General features: G+C 44.3%; 1 protein-coding gene across 1 annotated transcript in view; it reads left to right on the top strand.

Annotated features, from left to right (window-relative positions):
* AGBL4 (AGBL carboxypeptidase 4) overlaps positions 1-19,511 on the top strand; it is an 892,605-nt gene that overhangs the window by 847,396 nt on the left and 25,698 nt on the right. Inside the window, exons 10-11 of the mRNA XM_084872915.1 lie at positions 5,459-5,611; positions 7,773-7,935. Of these exons, the coding sequence (XP_084729041.1) occupies positions 5,459-5,611; positions 7,773-7,935 (316 nt within the window). The remainder of the gene's footprint in view (positions 1-5,458; positions 5,612-7,772; positions 7,936-19,511) is intronic.

Here is a 19,511-nt window from a genome sequence, read left to right as displayed (position 1 = left end):
GAGTTAGCCAAATAAAGAGAAAACATACCCCTGGCAGAAGGGATATTTATTATGAATAAATGTAGGCATCAAAGTCATGAGCATAGTAGTTCAGGTATTCTACGTAGCTTGACACGACTGGAGGAGTGCAGAACATCAGAACAGAAGTAGCACAGGCTAAGAGTAGACAGAGGACAAAGACCAGATCACGCAGGGCCTAATATATTAAAGGGCTTGGACTCTATCCTCTGGGCAATAGTTCAGCGTAGAATGGTTTAACTAAGAAAGTGACATGATGTGTTTGCACTTAAAAAGATCATCCTAAAGCAGCAAGGACACAAGGGGAAAAGCTACTGCAGTAGAACAAGTAAGAGATAACGGGATGTGGACCAGACATAATTCCTGTCCTCAAAGAGCTCAGACAAACAGACATACTTATCAGCTAGAGTAGGTCTACAGTAGCAAGTTCCAATATCAACACCCAAGCAGGAAGCTACTTGGAAAAGCATGAGAGATTTATTTTAATTGAGGATGAGGAGAAAGTATGAAACATTTTAGGAAGTCATATCTCCTCTATCTTATCCAACAACCACTTTTAAAAATAAGGAAATCAAGGCACAGTGAAGAGTTGCTACTTGTCCATGGTCACAGATTCTGTTAACATAGAAGCGAAGTTAGATGCCCTGCTTCTGCCTTCCATGCTCCATTCTAACTGGGCCAGTACAAGCCGACAAAGCCAGTGTAGGCACGAAACAGAATCAGGATATTGTTGGAATCAGTGTTTATGTCTTTGGCATTTCCAGACTAGTGCTAAATATGTGTAATAAAGAATAAAAAAAAGAACTAAGAACTCAAACTTAGACTCTATTCAGGTACCCAGACCTTTTTCTGCTTTAATTTTAGCTCTTGGCATCTCAGAGTAGGAAGAGTTCTTAGAAACTAAGCTAATACATTTAGACATGGAAAAAAATTAGAAGCAGAAAAAGTGAAAAATAAGAGATAAAATTTCTATGTGCGGGTAATAAGATTACAAACCTGGAAAATATTGTTACCTTTATTTACTCCATGTTCCCTGACATCCTCACTTCTTCACTGTTCCTTAAATATGCCAAGTGCATGTGACTTTTGCACTTATTTCTCCTTCTTCCTGGAAGTCTCTTTCCACCTTATATCCTCAAAACTAACTCTCTGATTCCAATCAAGTTTCTGTTGTTTTTTTTGTTGTTTGTTTTTTTCAGAACCCCTATTATGTTCCGTTCCCTTACTGTGCTTTATTTGTCTCCATGGCATAAGTACCTCCTGACATACTGTATATTTATTAATGGATTTATTTTCCTTCTCTTTAGAATGTAAACTCTTGTAGATTAGGAGTTTCCTGCTGTGTTCATTGCTATATCCCCAGTGCCCAGAACACTCCCTGGTACATACAATACTGTCGGACACATAGTAGGCACTCAGTGATTATTTATAAACAGGCAAACAAATGGAAATCTAAGAAAATTAAAAGAGTAATTTATAAATAATAATAGAATTAGTAAATTATCTGGGTAAAAATTTAACATATTAAAAACAAGAGCTTTTGTATTTGTAAAGAACTACCAGTTAGAAGATTTAATGGAAGAAAGCATCACATACTTTATTTATTTATTTATTTATTTATTTATTTATTTATTTTTAAAAATATATATATTTATTGATTTTTTACAGAGAGGAAGAGAGAGGGATAGAGAGTTAGAAACATCGATGAGAGAGAATCATTGATCAGCTGCCTCCTGCACACCCCCCACTGGGGATGTGCCCGCAACCAAGGCACATGCCCTTGACCGGAATCGAACCTGGGACCCTCCAGTCCGCAGACCGACGCTCTATCCACTGAGCCAAACCGATTTCGGCAGCATCACATACTTTATAAACTGCCTTGAAATCAAAAGAAATGTTCAGAGTTTATGTGGAAAAAAACAAACAAAAGAACTTTAAAACTTCCTGCTATAATCCCCCACAAAAAATGAATAAGTGGATAGTTAAAATATATTATCAGATTTGATTGGATTAGATTGGGCTGGAAGATTTAAAGCCATAAAAAGCAATTCTTCCTACATTAGTATGAAAATCTAATATAATTATTTCACAAATGTTGAGAATATTGACAGAAATTTGGGGAGCAAAAAAACCTAAACAATTATAAAGATTGTGCAGAAAAAGATGCAAGAAAATACAGGATAATTTAGGGAAAGCAGCGTAATGAAAGAAGCGTAATAATTAGGGAAAGAAGAGTAATAAGCCTTCCACATATTAAAATACTTTATTAACTTAATATAATCAAAACTATAGTCCTGACGCATAGAAACACGATTAGAATAGACTAACAGGCCAAATATAAACCCAAATACATGCAAAAAAAATTATATGGTAAAGATGGCTTTTCAAGTTAGTGGAAAAAAAGATGTGCACAATTTAATAAGTAGTGTCAGAAAATGAAGTTTCTTACCTTACATCCTACACCCTGTAAATTAAAACTAGAAGGAAATATTTATATAGGAAAATAAAAGTAATAGAGGAAAAAAGAAAAAATTTGGCCCAGAGAGCACAAGAGAAAATATTGATAAATCTGTGTAAAAAAATATCATTTAAAAATTCCTGCATGGCAAAAAGTACCTGTAAAGTAAAAAAAATGACAAATTGTGCAAAAATATTTTTGTACAGCACACTAAGGCTAATTTCCCTAACACCTAGTTTCTATAAATCAATAAGAAATAAAGCCCAACAATTCCGTTTTTAAAACAAAGGAAATGAACGGACGACTCATAGAAAAGAAAATGCTAATAGTTCTTAAACACATGGAAGGATACTTAACCATATAATAAAAGGTAATTTTACTTTTTAAGAGAAATTCAGATTAAAACTAACCCTTGATGTCATTTTTCACCCATCAAATTGGCAAATTTTAAAAAATTTGATTTCACCCATCTTATCAAGGTAATTGACAATGAGACATTATAATACATTGGTAGTAGTGCAAATTGGTCCTCCCAAGGAGGTTAATCTGTCGATATTTATTAAATTGCAAAAGAGCAGAGGAACCAGAAATTCTTTTCTAGGAATTTATCCTACATATAATTGTATTGTATATGTGTGAAATAGTATATATGAAAGTCAATCACTAAGACATTTGTAATAGGAAAAGATTGGAAATAAATGTTCATCAAAAAGAGACTGGTGAAATAATTATATATGGTTGTTAAAAAGAATATATGGTTGTTACGTACTTAGAAAAAATACCTTCACGACATATTAAGAGATAAAAAAGCAGCTTAGAATGGTGTGCTTGGGGTGTGTGTGTGTGTGTGTGTGTGTGTGTGTGTGTGTGTGTGTTGGGAGGCAGGAAAAGGAATACTCTTGCTTGGGTTTAAACCATCTCTGGAAGAACGCTCAAGAGCCTGGTAACATGAGCTGCTTCTAGGGAGTGAAACTGGGTGTTTGCAGGACAGCAGTAGAAATGAGATTTTTCACTGTAAATACTTTAATGTATATATCTTTTTTACTTTTGAACCATGTAAATCAATCGATATAATTTGCCTCCTGGTCATTTAAACCCCATTAGGTGCCAGGTGTCAGGATCGGGCAGTGGAAGCCACTTCAGGATCGTTATTGGAAGAGCCAGGTTCTCGTTCTTGCTCTGGCACCAATTCACTGTTGGGCCAGCAGCGAGCAGCCTCTCCGCTCAGGGCTGACCCAAGAAAGGTCAGAGAAGCTGGTGTCTGAGGCCCTCTCTAGCTCTGACATCCCGAGATGTGAAGTACAGTTTTTCCTCCTACATTTCTTAAGTCATCTCTCTACCTCCTCCTTTCCACTGCAGCTCATCCAAAGCTCAGAGGAAAGGACAAGCAATTGAAGAAAATAAAATTGCAAGAAGACTTTTATAGGGCTGCTGTTGAATCATTGTGTATTCCACTTCCAAAGCCGAAAATGATGAGTTTAATATCACACAGAGCAGTGCATCTCATATGTCTCAAAAGGCAGCTTATGCTACCCAGAAAACTGGGAGTGCGGCAAGGCGTAATGCTTCTCTCCAACTCTGAGGCAAATGAAATGACAGTCATCAGGCCCACATTCTAGAAGCAGCATGGTTTTCATTTGGTTTTAACTTCATTGGAAAGTGTCCCAAGGAGGGACAATCCTTCAAAGCCTGGATTTTCCTTTTTTCTCAGGAACACACTCTAGAAAAGGGACAGGCATGTGGCCAGGTTTTGACTTGGCTGTTTCCAGCCCTGGCCACCGATGTTGATAAGTTAACTATGCCAGGCATCCAGAAACTGGGTTTCAGTCTCAGTTATGCCATGAACTTGGGCAAGTCCACTCCCCATTGGAGGCCTCTGATACTCCGAGGAAGGATCAATAGCCATGACTTAGACTGATGTATAGGAAGACAAAATTGGATTTTAGTGACATGGAAGATCTAAGGAGTTAAAAAGTCCTCACTCAATTCCTGCCAGCTCATTATGGTGTCTGGAGTCTTCTCTCTGGGGTTGCTTGCTGAGTTGTTCTGCACACAGATACTGAGCAGCCTTCATGCACAGGCACGGGGCTCTTTACAGACAACCCCTACCTCCAGGGAGCTGATAGAGGGAATGGCAACAAAGAAACCACATCAAGCCTGGAAGTGCCTTAAACATGTGTAAGCAGAGAGCAGAGAAAGGCTAGTCACAGGGTGTGTGTTTTCCATGCATATACTATATATATATATACTATTGGGGAGTAGGTGTGGCATCATGAAATGAGTTTAAATAAAATACTTAACTAAGAGGTCATAGGTGAAGTTCCAAGGATGGTGCCTGGCATTCATTAAATATGTATCAATAGTAAATGATAGTAATCATTATTGTGATGTTTGATTCTCACTGTGACTCTCTGAGGTTGGGATTAAAACAATCACTTTTCAAATAAGGAAGTGGAGGCTCAAAGTAGGACCATGTTTTACTCCAGACCCCTCAGCTAGAAATGGCCAGTCAGGGCAAAACCATAAGCAGGCCCAATGTAAACATTAATTATGATGCCTCGAAGTATTTCTAATTAATCAGAAAAACAAATTCTGCTACTGCATTTAGTCTTGAGTGTATTACCAAAAACTTCACTCCTTTTGGAGAGCTTTGAAGAGGTAGCACTCTCAGAACCAAGGGCAGGTGGTATCATATGTGAGCAGAAATTAATTTTCACAGTCTCAGCCCCTCCAATCATATTGCACATGGTTGTTAAATGGGCTGACAGGTAGGTCCAGCTTGAAAGAAAGTATGCATTCATGTATGTGCATGTGTGCATTTGTATGGTATGTGTTATTCATACATACATGTATGTGCATGAGAATGTACATGTGTGTTATGTATATGTGCATGTGTGTGGTGTGTGTGTGTGTAGTGTCTGGTTCCTTTAAAGTGTGCTCTGTGACCCCAGACTTCTTATCTGTTATCTTCTCTTTCAACAGAAGACAAGCCTGGAGTTCTATATCGACATCCACGCCCACTCCACCATGATGAATGGCTTCATGTACGGCAATGTCTTTGAGGATGAGGAGCGCTTCCAGAGGCAGGCCATCTTCCCCAAGCTGCTCTGCCAGAATGCTGAGGACTTCTCCTACGTAAGCCAGGGCTCCCTCCAGCCAGGCCCAGCCTCCCCCGGCCCACTCCCTCTGGCTTCCCTCTCTATCTCTCCCTCAGAGCAGATGGGTTTAACATGCACAGAACACCAACTCTGTACAAGGTTGAGAGTGGATAATAAAGACAGAGGTAACAAGCCATGCCTGCCCTCAGACTGCTCCTCACCAGTGGGGAGGAAGACTCTGAAGTGGCAGCGAGCACTTGGTTTGTCTGAGGAGCTGGCATGTGTGTAGTTGATCTGACTCCAGCATTAAGACAAGAAACTCACTGAGCAACTGAGCACCCAGCACATGCCAGACCTGCCCCAAGTTGGCTTTTACCTGCCCCAGTTCCATTAGTAGGAGCCTGTCATGTCTGCAGAAGGGGTTATACATGTACCATTTTCTTCCTTCATGATGCCTTCTGTGCCTGAGTTTCTTTGTCAGTAATTTGTGGGTGACAATTTCCTGCCCTGCCTGCATCATGGCTTCCTGGGAGGACAAATGCAGCAATAGGCTCTGCAGGCAGAAAAGACCTCAGCAGGCCCCAGGAGCATGTTACTACCCACCTCACAGGCTGAGGAGGCCTGAGAGACTATCGGCTGGTGGTTAGAATAATTTGCAGCAAAAGCAATATTGGAAAAGGACTGGGAGAAGATAAGGAGGGGAGTCAGCATGTGGTGGGTGGACAAGGGAGATAGTTTGTGCATTTTCCTTTGTTTTGATACCAAATCTCAGAGGCCTGTTTTTCCCATGTGGAAAGAGGTGGGGAGGGGGGGGGGACTGCACAAAGGTGAGAGCAAGTTTTGAGGTTGATGAACACTGGCCTTGCCTTTGCTTCAGGCCTGGACACTGATGGAGATGATAAATTTCTCCAGGAGGTAAGATGCACTTGGAATCTCAGAATCTTTGACTGCCAGACCACAAGAGAATGGCGGAGATTATTTAGCTCAGTTTTCTCTTTACATCTAAAAAGACCCCTATGGCCCAGCGAGGTTGGGTATATATAGCAAAGTCCCTCAGGTTTGGTGGTATAATCCAAGCAGGTGGCTCCCAATTTGCAGGTCTGGGATAACAGCAGCCATTCTCATTTGTGTGGGAATCTCTATAGGATGGTCAGCTCTTGTCTTTTTGAAACCACTTCAATTCCAGAGCCGACTGTGGTCTCCTGGATCAGAAACCTTCACATGGGTAAGGTTTCCAGGGCCAACATTCTTAATTTTTAAGGAAACCTCCATGTTTTTGTCCATAGGAACTGCACTAATTTACAGTTCCAAGGGGGTTATTTTTGAAGCCTAAATGAGATACTGCTGAAGGGGAAACAATAGGATTAGGTTGAAGTCGCTGCCCAAATTTTATTTTATTTTATTTTATTTTTATTTTCATTTTTTTATTAAATTATTATCTGTGTACATCTTTTAACATTGCCCCCCCATACATACCCTCCCTCCCCAGAGTTTTGTGTCCATTGGTTGTACTTATATGCATGTATATAAGTCCTTCGCAGATCTCCCTACCCTCCCCGCTGTAATTTGACAGTCTGCTTGTTGCTTTACTGTTTCTATATCTATCTTTTGGTTCATCAGTTTATAATGATCTTTATTATCCATAAATGAGTGAGGTCATGTGGTATTTCTCTTTCAGTGATTGGCTTATTTCACTCAGCATGATGTTCTCCAATTCTATCCAGGTTGCTGCAAATGATGAGAATTCCTTCTTTTTTATGCTGCCCAAATTTTAATTCTGATTTTCATCATAGTACAACTGCTTTTTTTAAAGTTTTATTTTATTGTTTAAAGTATTACATATAGTATTACATATTGCTTCTTATTCTCTGCCACATTCCTTTGCTCCCTCTGTTCCCCATTCAGATTTTCACAAATACAGGGATGGGCAAAAGCAGTGTTTCCCACATGCATGACTGGAAACCTACTTTTGCCCACCCCTGTATTTGTTTAATGGCAGTTACTGTGCCCCAGGAGCTCTGCCAGATGCTTTCATTTTAATGCTTTTAGTTTAGCTAATCAGTCATCCTAATAATCCTGTGATGTGGGTCTAATATCCCACTTTTCAGGTGAGGAAGTTGAGGCCCAGGGTAGTGTGCTCACAGGCTGGTAGCCCAGGCGCCCTGCCCTGACTCTCTGCTCCTCCTTGTCTCTCACAGTCCAGCACATCCTTCAACCGGGACGCCGTGAAGGCAGGCACTGGCCGCCGCTTCCTCGGTGGGCTCCTGGACCACACTTCCTCCTGCTACACCCTGGAGGTCTCCTTCTACAGCTACATCAGCGGGGGCACCACAGCTGCGGTGCCCTACACCGAGGAAGCCTGTATCCTTGGCAGGTCCCCACGCTGCCCTGGGCCAGCCCACAGCCAGGCCTGGCGGGATTTACTAGACAGGTCGGGAATTTGGTCTCCAGTGCAGGTGAGGACTGTGGCTCCAGGGTGAGGATGGAGATGGCTGGCTCTGCTGATGGCGTCTTTGCATTGTCCTGTTTCCCCCTCGCCCTCTAATGGATGCCCTCTCCCAGCTGCCTCTGCTATGCCTTAAGTCTTGGTCAGGCACCTGGACCCATGGCCTCCCTCTACTTTAATGCTGTGCGCACCCCCCCTCCCCCTTTCTTCCTCTCAGCTCTCATGAGAGAGAGTCTTCTGCCATCTAAGGAATGTGAGCACACAGGCCGGAGGACCATCCCGTGGGCTGCTGAGGAAGACCCTGATGGTCTTCACTCCTCTTTCTAACCCTGAACATTTAAAATTATGTTTTTCTTTTTATCTTCCATCTTTTTATTCTCTTGCTTTCTTTTCTTTCTGCCCACTATTTTTCCTTTTATGTATAGCCCACCACCTTATCCCCTTTCCTTCTATCTCTCCATTCCCTCCTGTTTTGTGTTTCTTTCCCTAATTCTCATGACCCCTTCCTCTGTATTCCCTCTTATTCCCATCCTCCTTTCCTCTCTTGCTCTTCACTTTGCCTCCCTTCCGCCTTTCCTCTCTTCCCTGTCATCCTCTGCACATCTTGCTCTTTGCGTTTCCTCTGCCAAATTGCCTTTCCTCATACAGTTTATCAGAAAACCACCGAGCATGTCATGATGAAATTAGAGGTTACTTTCTAGCTTGCTTAAATTTTTAGGGGTTATTGAGTTAATCTAATTTCCTGGGTGTTAATTTTAATTTCAAGGTCACAGGATGAGTGCTGTGACAGATTGTGACAGTGTCTATTTTCCTTTATCCTTTTGTTTTTGGATTGACCCATTTCTCCTTTCCTATGTTTTCTTAGAGAAAGAATTATAGTTGAAAGAGGAGAAAGGAAAGGAAATAAATTAACTGTGTATATATTCAAATTCTCCTTCAAAAGTGGAGGTGCTCTTTTAGCCTTTATTCAACCCATGGTGTTTATGGATTTTCTACCATACTCTAGGCAGGAAAACATCCTTTCTATGTGTGATATAATTTAGGACTAGTCGGTTGCAGCATAGTGGCTCTGGAGGGGGAAAGAGGGGGTGTCCAGTTCTCTAGCTGGGATCATGGGAGGCAAGGTGACAAACCCAGATGGAGGGGTGAGCAGCAGGTTAGCTGGGTGTTTGAGAAATGTTCCAGACCCACAGAGCACTGGAGAGATGGTAAGCGAACCAAGGGTCCCTCCCTTCAGTCACCCAGACTGAGACAGTTATCTTGAAGTCAGCTTTCATAACTTTAACCTCGGCCTGGCTAAGGAACAGGCAGAGGACTCTTGGTTTCTAAAGTCCTGGCCATCTATCATGTACCACATTGCCTGCCTCCCACCTCAAAACACATGCCCTTGATCGTGTATGTCCCATGCTCTTTCTATGATCTCCCAACACCTGTGACACATGCATAGGTCACATTCCACATTGTGGCAAAGAAGGTAGAGAGAGTTGCCTGGTAGATTTTGAGCTTGTGCACCAAAGGGGATCGCGCAACCCCAGTTCATAGTGAGGTGTGAGTTTGTGCACAGGAGCCTGCCCTCAGTTTGTGGTTGGTGTCTGAGGTGGAATTCCTTTCTCGGCTCCTCTGACATGCTTTTGGGTTGAAACTAAACATATTTTTCAGTAGAGTGCCTTCCCCCTGAGCCTAGGCCACAGTTTCCTCCCCTCAGTGCCCAGTCCTTGTTCATCACACGTAATACCACCAGGACATGCAGGAATCAGACCAGAGGCCCAGGCTAAAATGCTGACCAAGAAGACATAGTTCCTGGCTCAGAGCTTTCACTCTCCTTGGGGAGACAGAAGAGGAAAGAGGCAACTATAATATATATATATGATGAGTTCTGTGGGGAAGGATTCCAGAGAGCCGTGGAAAATTTTCACTTAGTAAATTTGTGTTGAGTGTCCACCACAAGCAAGGTAAGTTCTAGGCATAGGGGATGTAACAGTGAGCATACTAAAAACAAAAATGTCTTTACAGGACTTCCCAAACAGTTTTGGAGGGTCATGGAAGGCTTCCCAGTGCAAGTGACATCTAAGCTGAGTTTTTAAGACTGCGTAGAAATTATCCAGATTGGCTGGGGGTGGGTTGTTAGAGGGAGGATACTGCAGACGGAGGTGGGGGCGGGGAGGGTGTCTGCAGGAGCTGTGCATGGCTCAGTGTGGCTGCAGGACTTTAGATGCAAGAGGTGAGACTGAAGGAGAAGCTGTAAGGGATTGAACTTGAACATGAAGGTAATAAGAGCAATAGGAGGGTTTTAAATTGTGGTGGAAGCCACTCTGGCTACAGTGGGAAGGACAGAATGGAGGGGCCAAGTCTGAAGTTGGAGACACACATTAGGAGGTTGCTTTGAATTATGTTGTTTACGTTGAAGACGTAAACTGGGTGTTAGAGCAAGAGGCCTGGCTGTGCTGGGAGGGCTCCCTGGGCAAAGGGCCTTGGAGGAATCACCACAGTTAAGGGCCTTGACCTCAGAATGCCACACAGTGTGTGGGGGTGCCGTTCCTATGGTTTGTTTTTCGTGTCTATCATCCAGAGCACCTTCTACCCAGTATCAGGTATAGGTTCCCCAGAGGGAGCTAGGCACATGTAAGATCAGAGAAGGATGGAAGGGAGGGAATCCTGAGGGGTCTTGCACCCGGACTGACAATAGTGCTCACCTTCCCACCCACCAGAACACATGTGTCTGTCAGTCTAGTTTTTCTCCCTGGAAAAGCACCAGCTAAACATGACCAGGGCCTTCCTCCCTAGTGCAATTATTTAACCACTCTGTCTGCCTCCCATTCACCTTGGAAATCTGAGCTCTGGTTCTCTTTCTGCAGGAAGCCTTTCTTCCCTCCCCCTTCCCTCAGCTTCTTGATCTGTAAAGGGAGAATAGAGATGTTTTATGTCACAGGCTGCTTTGATGGTTACAAGGGAGAATGCAGATGAATCACTGGGCACATAGTCGGGCGCCATTGAATATTAGTTCCCCTGCCCTTCCTCCCTGTTGCATGTTGTTTTTGATGTTAAATAATAAATTCCTGAGAACTTTGGACCATTCTCCAGCAAATGATATTTATATTTTACTGTCCTGCAAGTAATAAATTGCTCTGTTCAAATGATTTGAGAGGCGGGGGAAGGTGGGCAGAGAGAGAGAGAGAGAGAGAGAAAGGGAGATGCTAAGCTGGAATCATAAAATAACCCACAGCTTCTGTGGCCTTAGTTTATGGTCTGGTCATAGCCAAAGGAAATAGCTCTTTGACAAAACGGATGCGAGAAACATTGCGAAGAGAGACCTTTGGGCTTGAGCAGACTCATTTCCACAGTCTTATAGCTGGGACAACTTAATCAGAGAGTGCTGGCTCTAGGTGAAGGTAATGATGGGTGTGGCCAAGGGAAGATGCAGAGATCTAGGACTCAGGCTGTTGGCTTGGTCTCAATTCAAAGCCTACTATATGCTTTGCACTGGGTCCTCTGAAACACACACCAGTCATTGATGATGTCATTTATTTTATTCATCCGTCCAACAGAACTCAGCAGACACCACAATGTTTCATCATCATTCCCTGGTGATGTGATGGTCACCTCTGTTGGAGCACTACATCCTTCCAGTGGCCCTCTTGTCTGAACATGAGCTAAAGGTTGCATAATTGGTTCCCTGGTTTCCTTTTCCAAGTCCTGCATGGTCAGTTTAAAATGTGGTATCTGGCCCTGGCCAGGTAACTCAGGATGTTAGAGCATCATCCCATTATACCAAGGTTGTGGGTTCAATCCCTGGACAGAGCACATATAAGAATTAACCAATGAATGCATAAATAGGTAGAAAAACAAATGGATGTCTCTCTCTCCCTTCCTCTCTCTCTCTCTCTCTCTCTCTCTCTCTCTCTCTCTCTCTCTCTCTCTCTCTTATTAATAAACAACAATTTAAAAATAAATAAATAAAAATAAATTTTTAAAGTGTGGTATCTATAGATTCAGGATCTCAGCAAAATTCTCATTTTAGTAATGTGTCCCAATATCTAACAAGTAAGATTGAGCATTATTGGTGATTACTTAGGCACGGGATAAAGAAAGAAATCAAAGAAGATGCCAAGCTTTCTTAATTTCAACAACACAGTGGAACCAATAACTTACATACAGACTGTTGGAGAAAGGGGTTGAGGAGGGGGCTGTTTTGAGCTTTGTTTGGGATGTGTTGAATGCAGGGTAGTCATGTCAAGTACAAATAGAGAAGTTTGGCAGGGAGGTGGCTTTATGGCGTGAAGTTCTGGAGAGAGCCTAGACTTTGGATAGGCTTATACTAGATTTTTCTACCATGTACTATAGAGTCCTAACAAAGAAAGTGGTTTGGTATGTGCATTCCAGGTGGGCTTCCCCTGATGAGCTGGTTCAAAGAATGCCCCTTGTCCCCATCATAAAGCTGTGTGACTTTGGTTAAATAACTTCACCTCTCTGGTTAAAGCCTGATACTTGGTAGGCCTCAGTGAATGCCAATGAATGAATGGGAAAAAAAGAAGGAAGGAAGGAAGGAAGGAAGGAAGGAAGGAAGGAAGGAAGGAAAGAAGGAAGGAAGGAAGGCAAGCAGGTCTCACCACATTTGCTAGTTGGCCCACTAATAGGACAATGAGTGATGTGATCTGTGTTGCTCAGGGGAATTATCAGGATATATGTGTGCATTGGATGTAGGGGTTACTGCCTGGATTTTTTTCTTGGGGAGGAGGCTTCACTTTTTAAGCAGAAGGGTAAGAAGTGTCAGGTCTTATCTGTTGATTGGCATGGAATGATACCCAGGTACTTCCCAGTTTGTCATGCCCATGGCCAAGCCTTTGTTAAGATTAATAGGCAAAAAATGCTTCCACCCATGCACTTTGGGAACAGAAGACTAAATTGGACAGGGACCTGTTGGGGGGTTATTGCCCACTCCACCCCCACCCCCATGTAGACACGAGCTAGAATTTGATCTTTAAATGTGAATGCTGATGGAATGACAGGCTGAATGAGTGGATGGCTAATAGTAGAAGTGATGATAAAGATAAGAATATTGAGATGTGCTTCATGAGTCAGGCCAGGATCCCTGCATTGGAGGAACGGTCATGTGGATTCCAATTTTCCTATCTTTACATTAAAAGATAAAATGATATGGTCCTTAAGTTTATTTCTAAATCATTACATAGATAGATGGATGGATGGATGGATGGATGGATGGATGGATGGATAGACAAATACAGAAAGAATTATTTGATTTTTGGCCTTTGAGGTGGGGAAAGTCAAATAACATGCCCAGGGCTACTCTCTCAGTTCTGCCTGGCGGTTTTGTCTCACCTCCTCCTTGCTCTGCAGTGGGCTCAGGATCCCTTCCTTTCCTGTAGAACAAAAGCCCTTTCCTGAACCCCACAGAGGTTAAGACCCACCAGCCACCTCCTGCTCCTCCTATAGCTATGTTCTTTATAAGCCTTAACCCTGAGTGTGACTTATTTGTAATCCTTGGTCTTCCGGATGCCACCAGACCCATTCTCCTTGCCCTTTGTGAGCCCTGCCTTGATCTTACAACTCCCACCTCCAGATCACAGTGTGCCTCTTACCCAGGTCTGGAAAACCAACATTTCATTACCTTCCCCCATCCTCTCTCTCCTCCCCACAAATGAGGTTTCTATGGGTTTTATCTGCTGTTGTCAAGTTTATAGCCATAATTCGAAATGCTGTTAATATTACTGACAACAGAGAGCTACAAATTACAAAGTTGTAAAGTTACTTTATGGGGATAACTGTCAGCCTTCACTAGCATCCCTGCAAGGCTCCATGGAAACCAAGTGATGATAGAGAGAGTTGATGTTGCTCAGGGGTATGGCTGTGAGCTGCTGGTCAGAGGGTTCCTGGTGGTTCTTAAGTAACTTGAACCTATCTATAATAATAAAAGGGTAATACTCTAATTAGACTGGACGTCCTCCCTGACAAAGACAGGGACAGAGGGAAGCCAGTCCAGGTCCTGGGTGCCTGCCAGCAGCCGGGGAAGGGAAGCCCAAGGCCCAGGTCCCTGATGCCAGAGAGAAGCGGGTGCTGGCAGCCAGGGGAAGGAAGACCTACCCTTGCATGAATTTTCATGCATTGGGCCTCTAGTTTATTTATAGTCACGTTCAATTGTACACTCATGCATACAGGTTCTATGTTCCAATCTTCTTGTCATGTAAATGTGGGGAGATCCCCCAAAGTGGAAGGACTTTACTCAAGGTCAGTTCTTACCAGGTGCTGATCTGGGCCTGACTTTGACCTGCCCAGATGCCAATGACTGCCTGCCACACTATAGGTGTTTACTAAATAATTGTTGAGGAAATGAATACCTGAAACACTTGGAGGCATAGACAATAATAAGAACAAATGTGTTAATGATTTCTACCTTTAGAGTAAAACAAATAAAACAAAAGCAGCTATGGAAACTCTAATTTGAGAAAACGAGTTTTCCTGTGTAGTAATATGGTTTAGGTGTCTTAATTGATACTATTAAGCTCAATATTGGGCAGCAACACAAATGTATCCATCCCCAAATCTACCACACACTGTCCAACTGCCAAAATTGATGCTAAGTGGCTATATTAGCAGAAGCAAATGTTGGGAACAAGGAGGTGCTGGCCTTTCTTTGCCCTGCTGTGTCATCGACCCCTGGAGCCCTGTGTTCATCTCTGGTCCCCTCTCTAAGTAGGACATTGAGAAAACAGTGCACAGCCCCTGCAGGACAGGGATGATTTACCAGCTGGCCCAGTCTACCTGGGACTGAAGAGTTTCCTGGGAACTTCAGTGCTAAAACCAGAGGAAGTGGACAGTCCCAGACAAACTGAGATGGTTGGTCACTCTACTCAAAGCTTTGACCTTGAGAAACTGGTTATTGAATTGGGGATATTTCCTTTGGAAAGAAGATATTTGTAGGCTACATATTTTCTTTGGTCAAATTTCTAAAGAGCCATCATGGAGCAGAGAGAGATGATCCATCCTCCTGTTGTGCACGAGAGTCAGGATGAGATCTAGTGGGAGAGGAGGCAGCTAAAGCTGTGCACTCTGCAAGGGAGATAATGACAGGGCTGTGCTTACTGAGCACCTGTGACTCCTAGGACCTGGCCCAGTTCCTGAGGACGCAGAGAGGAGTGACAGCGGCCTCTGCCTCTGTCTGGAGATGTTCCCAATGTGGTGAGGGAGTCAGCAAAGAAAACAAATGTCAGTGACCTCATGACAGTGTATGACAGGAGCACAGGGGGTGGCAGGAACAACCCAGCCCTGAGGGTCCCAGGGGTGAGAGCAGGTGCAACAAGGAAGACACCATGGGAGGGTCTTGCAGGCAGAGAGAGTAGCATGTGCAGAGTCCAGAGCACTCAGAGAGCTGTATTACCTCCTTTGGGCAAGTCTGGGCCTTGGGAAGTCAGTTGGGAAATGAGAGGGAATGAGGCTGGAGAGGGCTGTGGGAACCAGGGAGAGCCAATGGCAGCGTGAGAGGATGGCTCAGTGGGGTCAGCTAGAGATAAGCAAGTGCATGCAGCACAGACATTTGTTGAGCCACCTCGCCAAGTAATGCTCATCTACCTGCTTTCTTCCCTCTCTTTTCATTTTCCTTAAGAGGACCCTGTGATACTGGCTCTGAAAGTAATTCAGCGGGTATCCTCCTTCCTGGTTCTGCTGGGGAACCAAGAGTTCCAGTGTGTCAGATGATCCCAGTTGGCCAGAGGTTTGGGGATAGCTCCTACCTGTTGGTTGGGTAATGGACAGAACTCCAATGTGAGATTCATGAGCCCTCGGCTTTGTTAATCTGCCTTCTGCCACTCATTTGCTGTGTGATCTTGAGCAAATCCCTAGACTTCCCTGGATCCCACTTTTCCATCTTTGAAATGAAAGGTTTGGATTAAGAGCCTCCATCCTCCAGGCCTCATTCAACGAGCCTATTTAACTTAGACTACACACATTTATTGAACCTCCACTATGTATGGACACAGTCATCCCAAGGATGCTGTCCACCCCTGGAGGGCACACACTGCCCTCCACGGGACCACTAGCCCATCTTTCTTCCAAAGAGACCTGGGACCAACACCTCAAGTCTCACTTCCCAAGCGGCAGGCTATACATCCGACGCGACACGCTGCCTGTCTGGGATTTCTTAGATGTCAATATTTTCCTCAAGATGATAAATGTCCTGCCAATCACAGGAGGCAGCTGCCAACTCTGTCTGAGACAAGGGCCTCTGGCTGGGGCAGTGCCGTGCTTGGCATGTTGATGCATCTTGAGAGGCAGTAGGTGGGAGTCGGGCTGGAGGAGGAAAGGAGGGCAGGAGGCCCACTGCTCTTAATCTATGCAGATTTTTCCATGAGTCAGCAGAGTGGAGGCAGGAGACAGGATATTCACAGAATGCCAAGTCCTGAAAGGGGAGGGGGGGTGGAGGGATGGCATCAGGAAGCAAACAGCACTTATCAGTATATAAAGTGCATTACATTCAGAGCACATTATCATCTTGTTTGACCCCACCACAATCTAGGGAGAGGGTATTATTATCTGTATTTTACCAACAAGGCAGGTGCATTCCGTTCCCAAAGGCTCATCCAAAGGCACGGGCAGTTCCCAGCTCTCAGTGCAGCTACAGAGTCAGGTGGGCGGCGCCTGTGCAGAGACACAGTGTGTGGGTGTTGGGACAATACCTTCCCAGGAGCTTGAATTTCTTCCTTCTGATGTCAAGTCCAATTCTGATTGCCCTTTCCTCCCCTCAGATTGTCCTCCCCTCCCCTCAGAGGACACTTTCTTTGAAAAAAACAAAACAAGACAAAACAAAAACAAAAAAAAAGCAGCCCTTGATGGAGGGGCGAATAACTGAGCTGTAACTAACAGATGCATTGTCTATGAAAGGGGTGAAATGAGCAGGCAGGGTCTCTGGAGCCAGGCCGACTTGGGTTCAGGTATTGGCTCTTCTACTTAGTGTTTGTGACCTTGGGCAAGTGACCTAATCTCTCTGAGCTTCACTATGCCCATCTGAGACAATGATGATTCTGATACTTACTCATAGGGTTGTTTGAAGTAGATGGAAACATGAAATCTCAGGTGTAATAGCATACCTGGGACATGTATGGTAGGTCCTCAATACATGATACCGCCATTATCACTGTTACTAGTCAAGTTGTGAATTGGGTGAAGTCTGAGTAACATGTTTCTGGGTCTCAGGAAGAGCCAGGGCAGGCCAGAGGTTTTGCGGAGTCTTCCATGAAGGGTTCATTAGATTCTTAAGGAATGCCCAAGATTCTTACATGGCAATCCTCTTCACAGTGTGTTTGGGGTTCTCAGACTCTGTTATCTGTACTCCTGTGTGTAATTCATAACTTCTTAGCAGAACAGAGTCATTAATGATCAGGCTCAGGGCTCAGTGTAAGGTCTAGATCTGTGACTGAGGCCGAGACTCAGTCTGCTACCAGGTTGGGTATGAGAGAGGAGGGGGGGAGGGGAGGAGGAAGAGAAAGAGACAGAGAAAGAGAGAGAGGGAGATAACACTCAGAACAAATGTACGTGGGATGTAAGAACTAGAAAGTGCACTGCTTCTTATTTTTAATGTGATCTCAGACACCTGACACTCCATCTCTGTGCTTGTTTCTCGTTCTTCCTGCTGTGCCCACTTGTGAATGGTTGTACAGATCCAATGGCATAGTGTATAAGAAGGGATTTTGAAAATTAGTCTCCCTGCAATCAAGGAAAGGACAATATTGGTGAAGGGGAGCAGGAAGAGGAGCCCCTGAGAGTTGGAGGCATGCTGCCCTCAGGACAGAGGTCTGGAATAGGGCAGGACCAGGGCCAGGGCCGGAGGAGGAGTCAAACCAGTCAGTTGTACATCCATGTATTCAGGGAGATGCAGGGAGCTGGCTCCACTCAGAGGTGCTGGGAACCCAGGAACCTGAGCCTGAGACTGGCTCCTCTAGCTCTGCTTCTCTCTGCCTGCCTGTCAGGACCAGCTGCTGCATTGCTGTTGCCTGAGGTTGAAGTGCCCTCTCCTGGCCCCCAGGGTGCATGGCTGCCTCTGAGAGTCTTAGTCCTCCCCAAGAGGACTGGGAGGCTGCCAAGTCCTTTGTCTCTGGGTGGGCTGATATCTGGGGGGGAGGGGGGGAACGGAGGAGGGGGGGAGCCACCTGTAGGCGAGGAGGAGGGAGGGGCACATTCCCTGCACCTCTTCCAGGTTTTTCTCCTGGATGGAATCTTTCCATCTTCTCTCTCTCTCTCTCTCTCTCTCTCTCTCTCTCTCTCTCTCTCTCTCTCTCTCATTTTTTGTTTTTTTTTTTTTTTTTTTAATATTTTTTATTGATTTTTGAATAGAGAGGAAGGGAGAGAGATAGAGAGTTAGAAACATCGATGAGAGAGAATCATCGATCAGCTGCCTCTTGCACACCCCCTACTGGGGATATGCCCGCAACCAAGGTACATGCCCTTGCCCGGAATCGAACCCGGGACCCTTCAGTCCCCAAGCCGACGCTCTATCCATTGAGCCAAACCGGTCTCGGCTCTCTCTCTCATTTTTTCCACTTCATTTTTATGTGTTTATTTGACTTTCTCATATATATATATATATATATATATATATATATATATATATATATATCCACAAATATTTTTATAATAGTATGTCCTTTCTCGCCTTCTCCACCCCTCACCAAAAATTCCATCTCTCGTCCCCCTCTTCACCACTTTTCCTTTCTCTCTCTTTCTTCTGCCTTAGCTACATTCCTTTCTTAAGGCAAATAGTGACAATGTTTTGCACCTATTTCTGTATTTACACAATCCTGAACAGGCATTAATGGCGAGGATTGGGGGTTAAGGAGATGGTGTGTGCAGGGCGAGCAGACAGACTCCATTCCCTGTGCTTCCCTGCTGGCCCACCCTTTCTTTTATCTTCCCCCCCCCCCCCCAATATTCCCTCCCCTCACTCCCTCTTCCTTCTTCTCCCTCCTTAGACCTCAGTTTAGATTAGATTCCAATACCATTTACTGAGGTTTTCAGAGGAGTGGGGACTTGCCCTTCACCTGGAAGGAACTGTCTCTCAGGGCTCACTGTCACTCTCTCCGCTTCCCCAAGTGGGGACAGATGCTTCTTGGCAAAGTGCATGATCCAGGCCTGTGAACTGAGCTGAGAGACAACCAGAGGGCGTAAGGATGTCAAGGACAGTCTCTCTTCCCTTGTGTCCTACAGGGAAGGCTTGTGAGAGGAAGGAGTGGTCTCCTGAGACTCCTCATGACATCCTGGTGTATGTGTCCCTGGGTCAGTTATTTTCAGTTGTTTGCTCATTCATTTACCATTTGTGCTAATTATAACAAAAGTACATAAGCAATAAATCAACACAAAGCATCTCCCAGCGCTGAGCTCTTAAGGAAACATCTCACCCCAGCCTCATGCTGGGAAGAGTGACCCCTGATGACAGCAAGGGCACAATCCCAAATATGCTCCAAGCTCACAGCAGTCTAGCCGGCTG

Source organism: Pipistrellus hanaki (genome assembly GCF_964339955.1).
Source record: "Pipistrellus hanaki genome assembly, chromosome: 2".
Lineage (NCBI taxonomy): Eukaryota > Metazoa > Chordata > Mammalia > Chiroptera > Vespertilionidae > Pipistrellus > Pipistrellus hanaki.
Note: the sequence above shows the minus strand (reverse complement) of the source record. Positions and strands in the feature narration are given on the sequence as shown.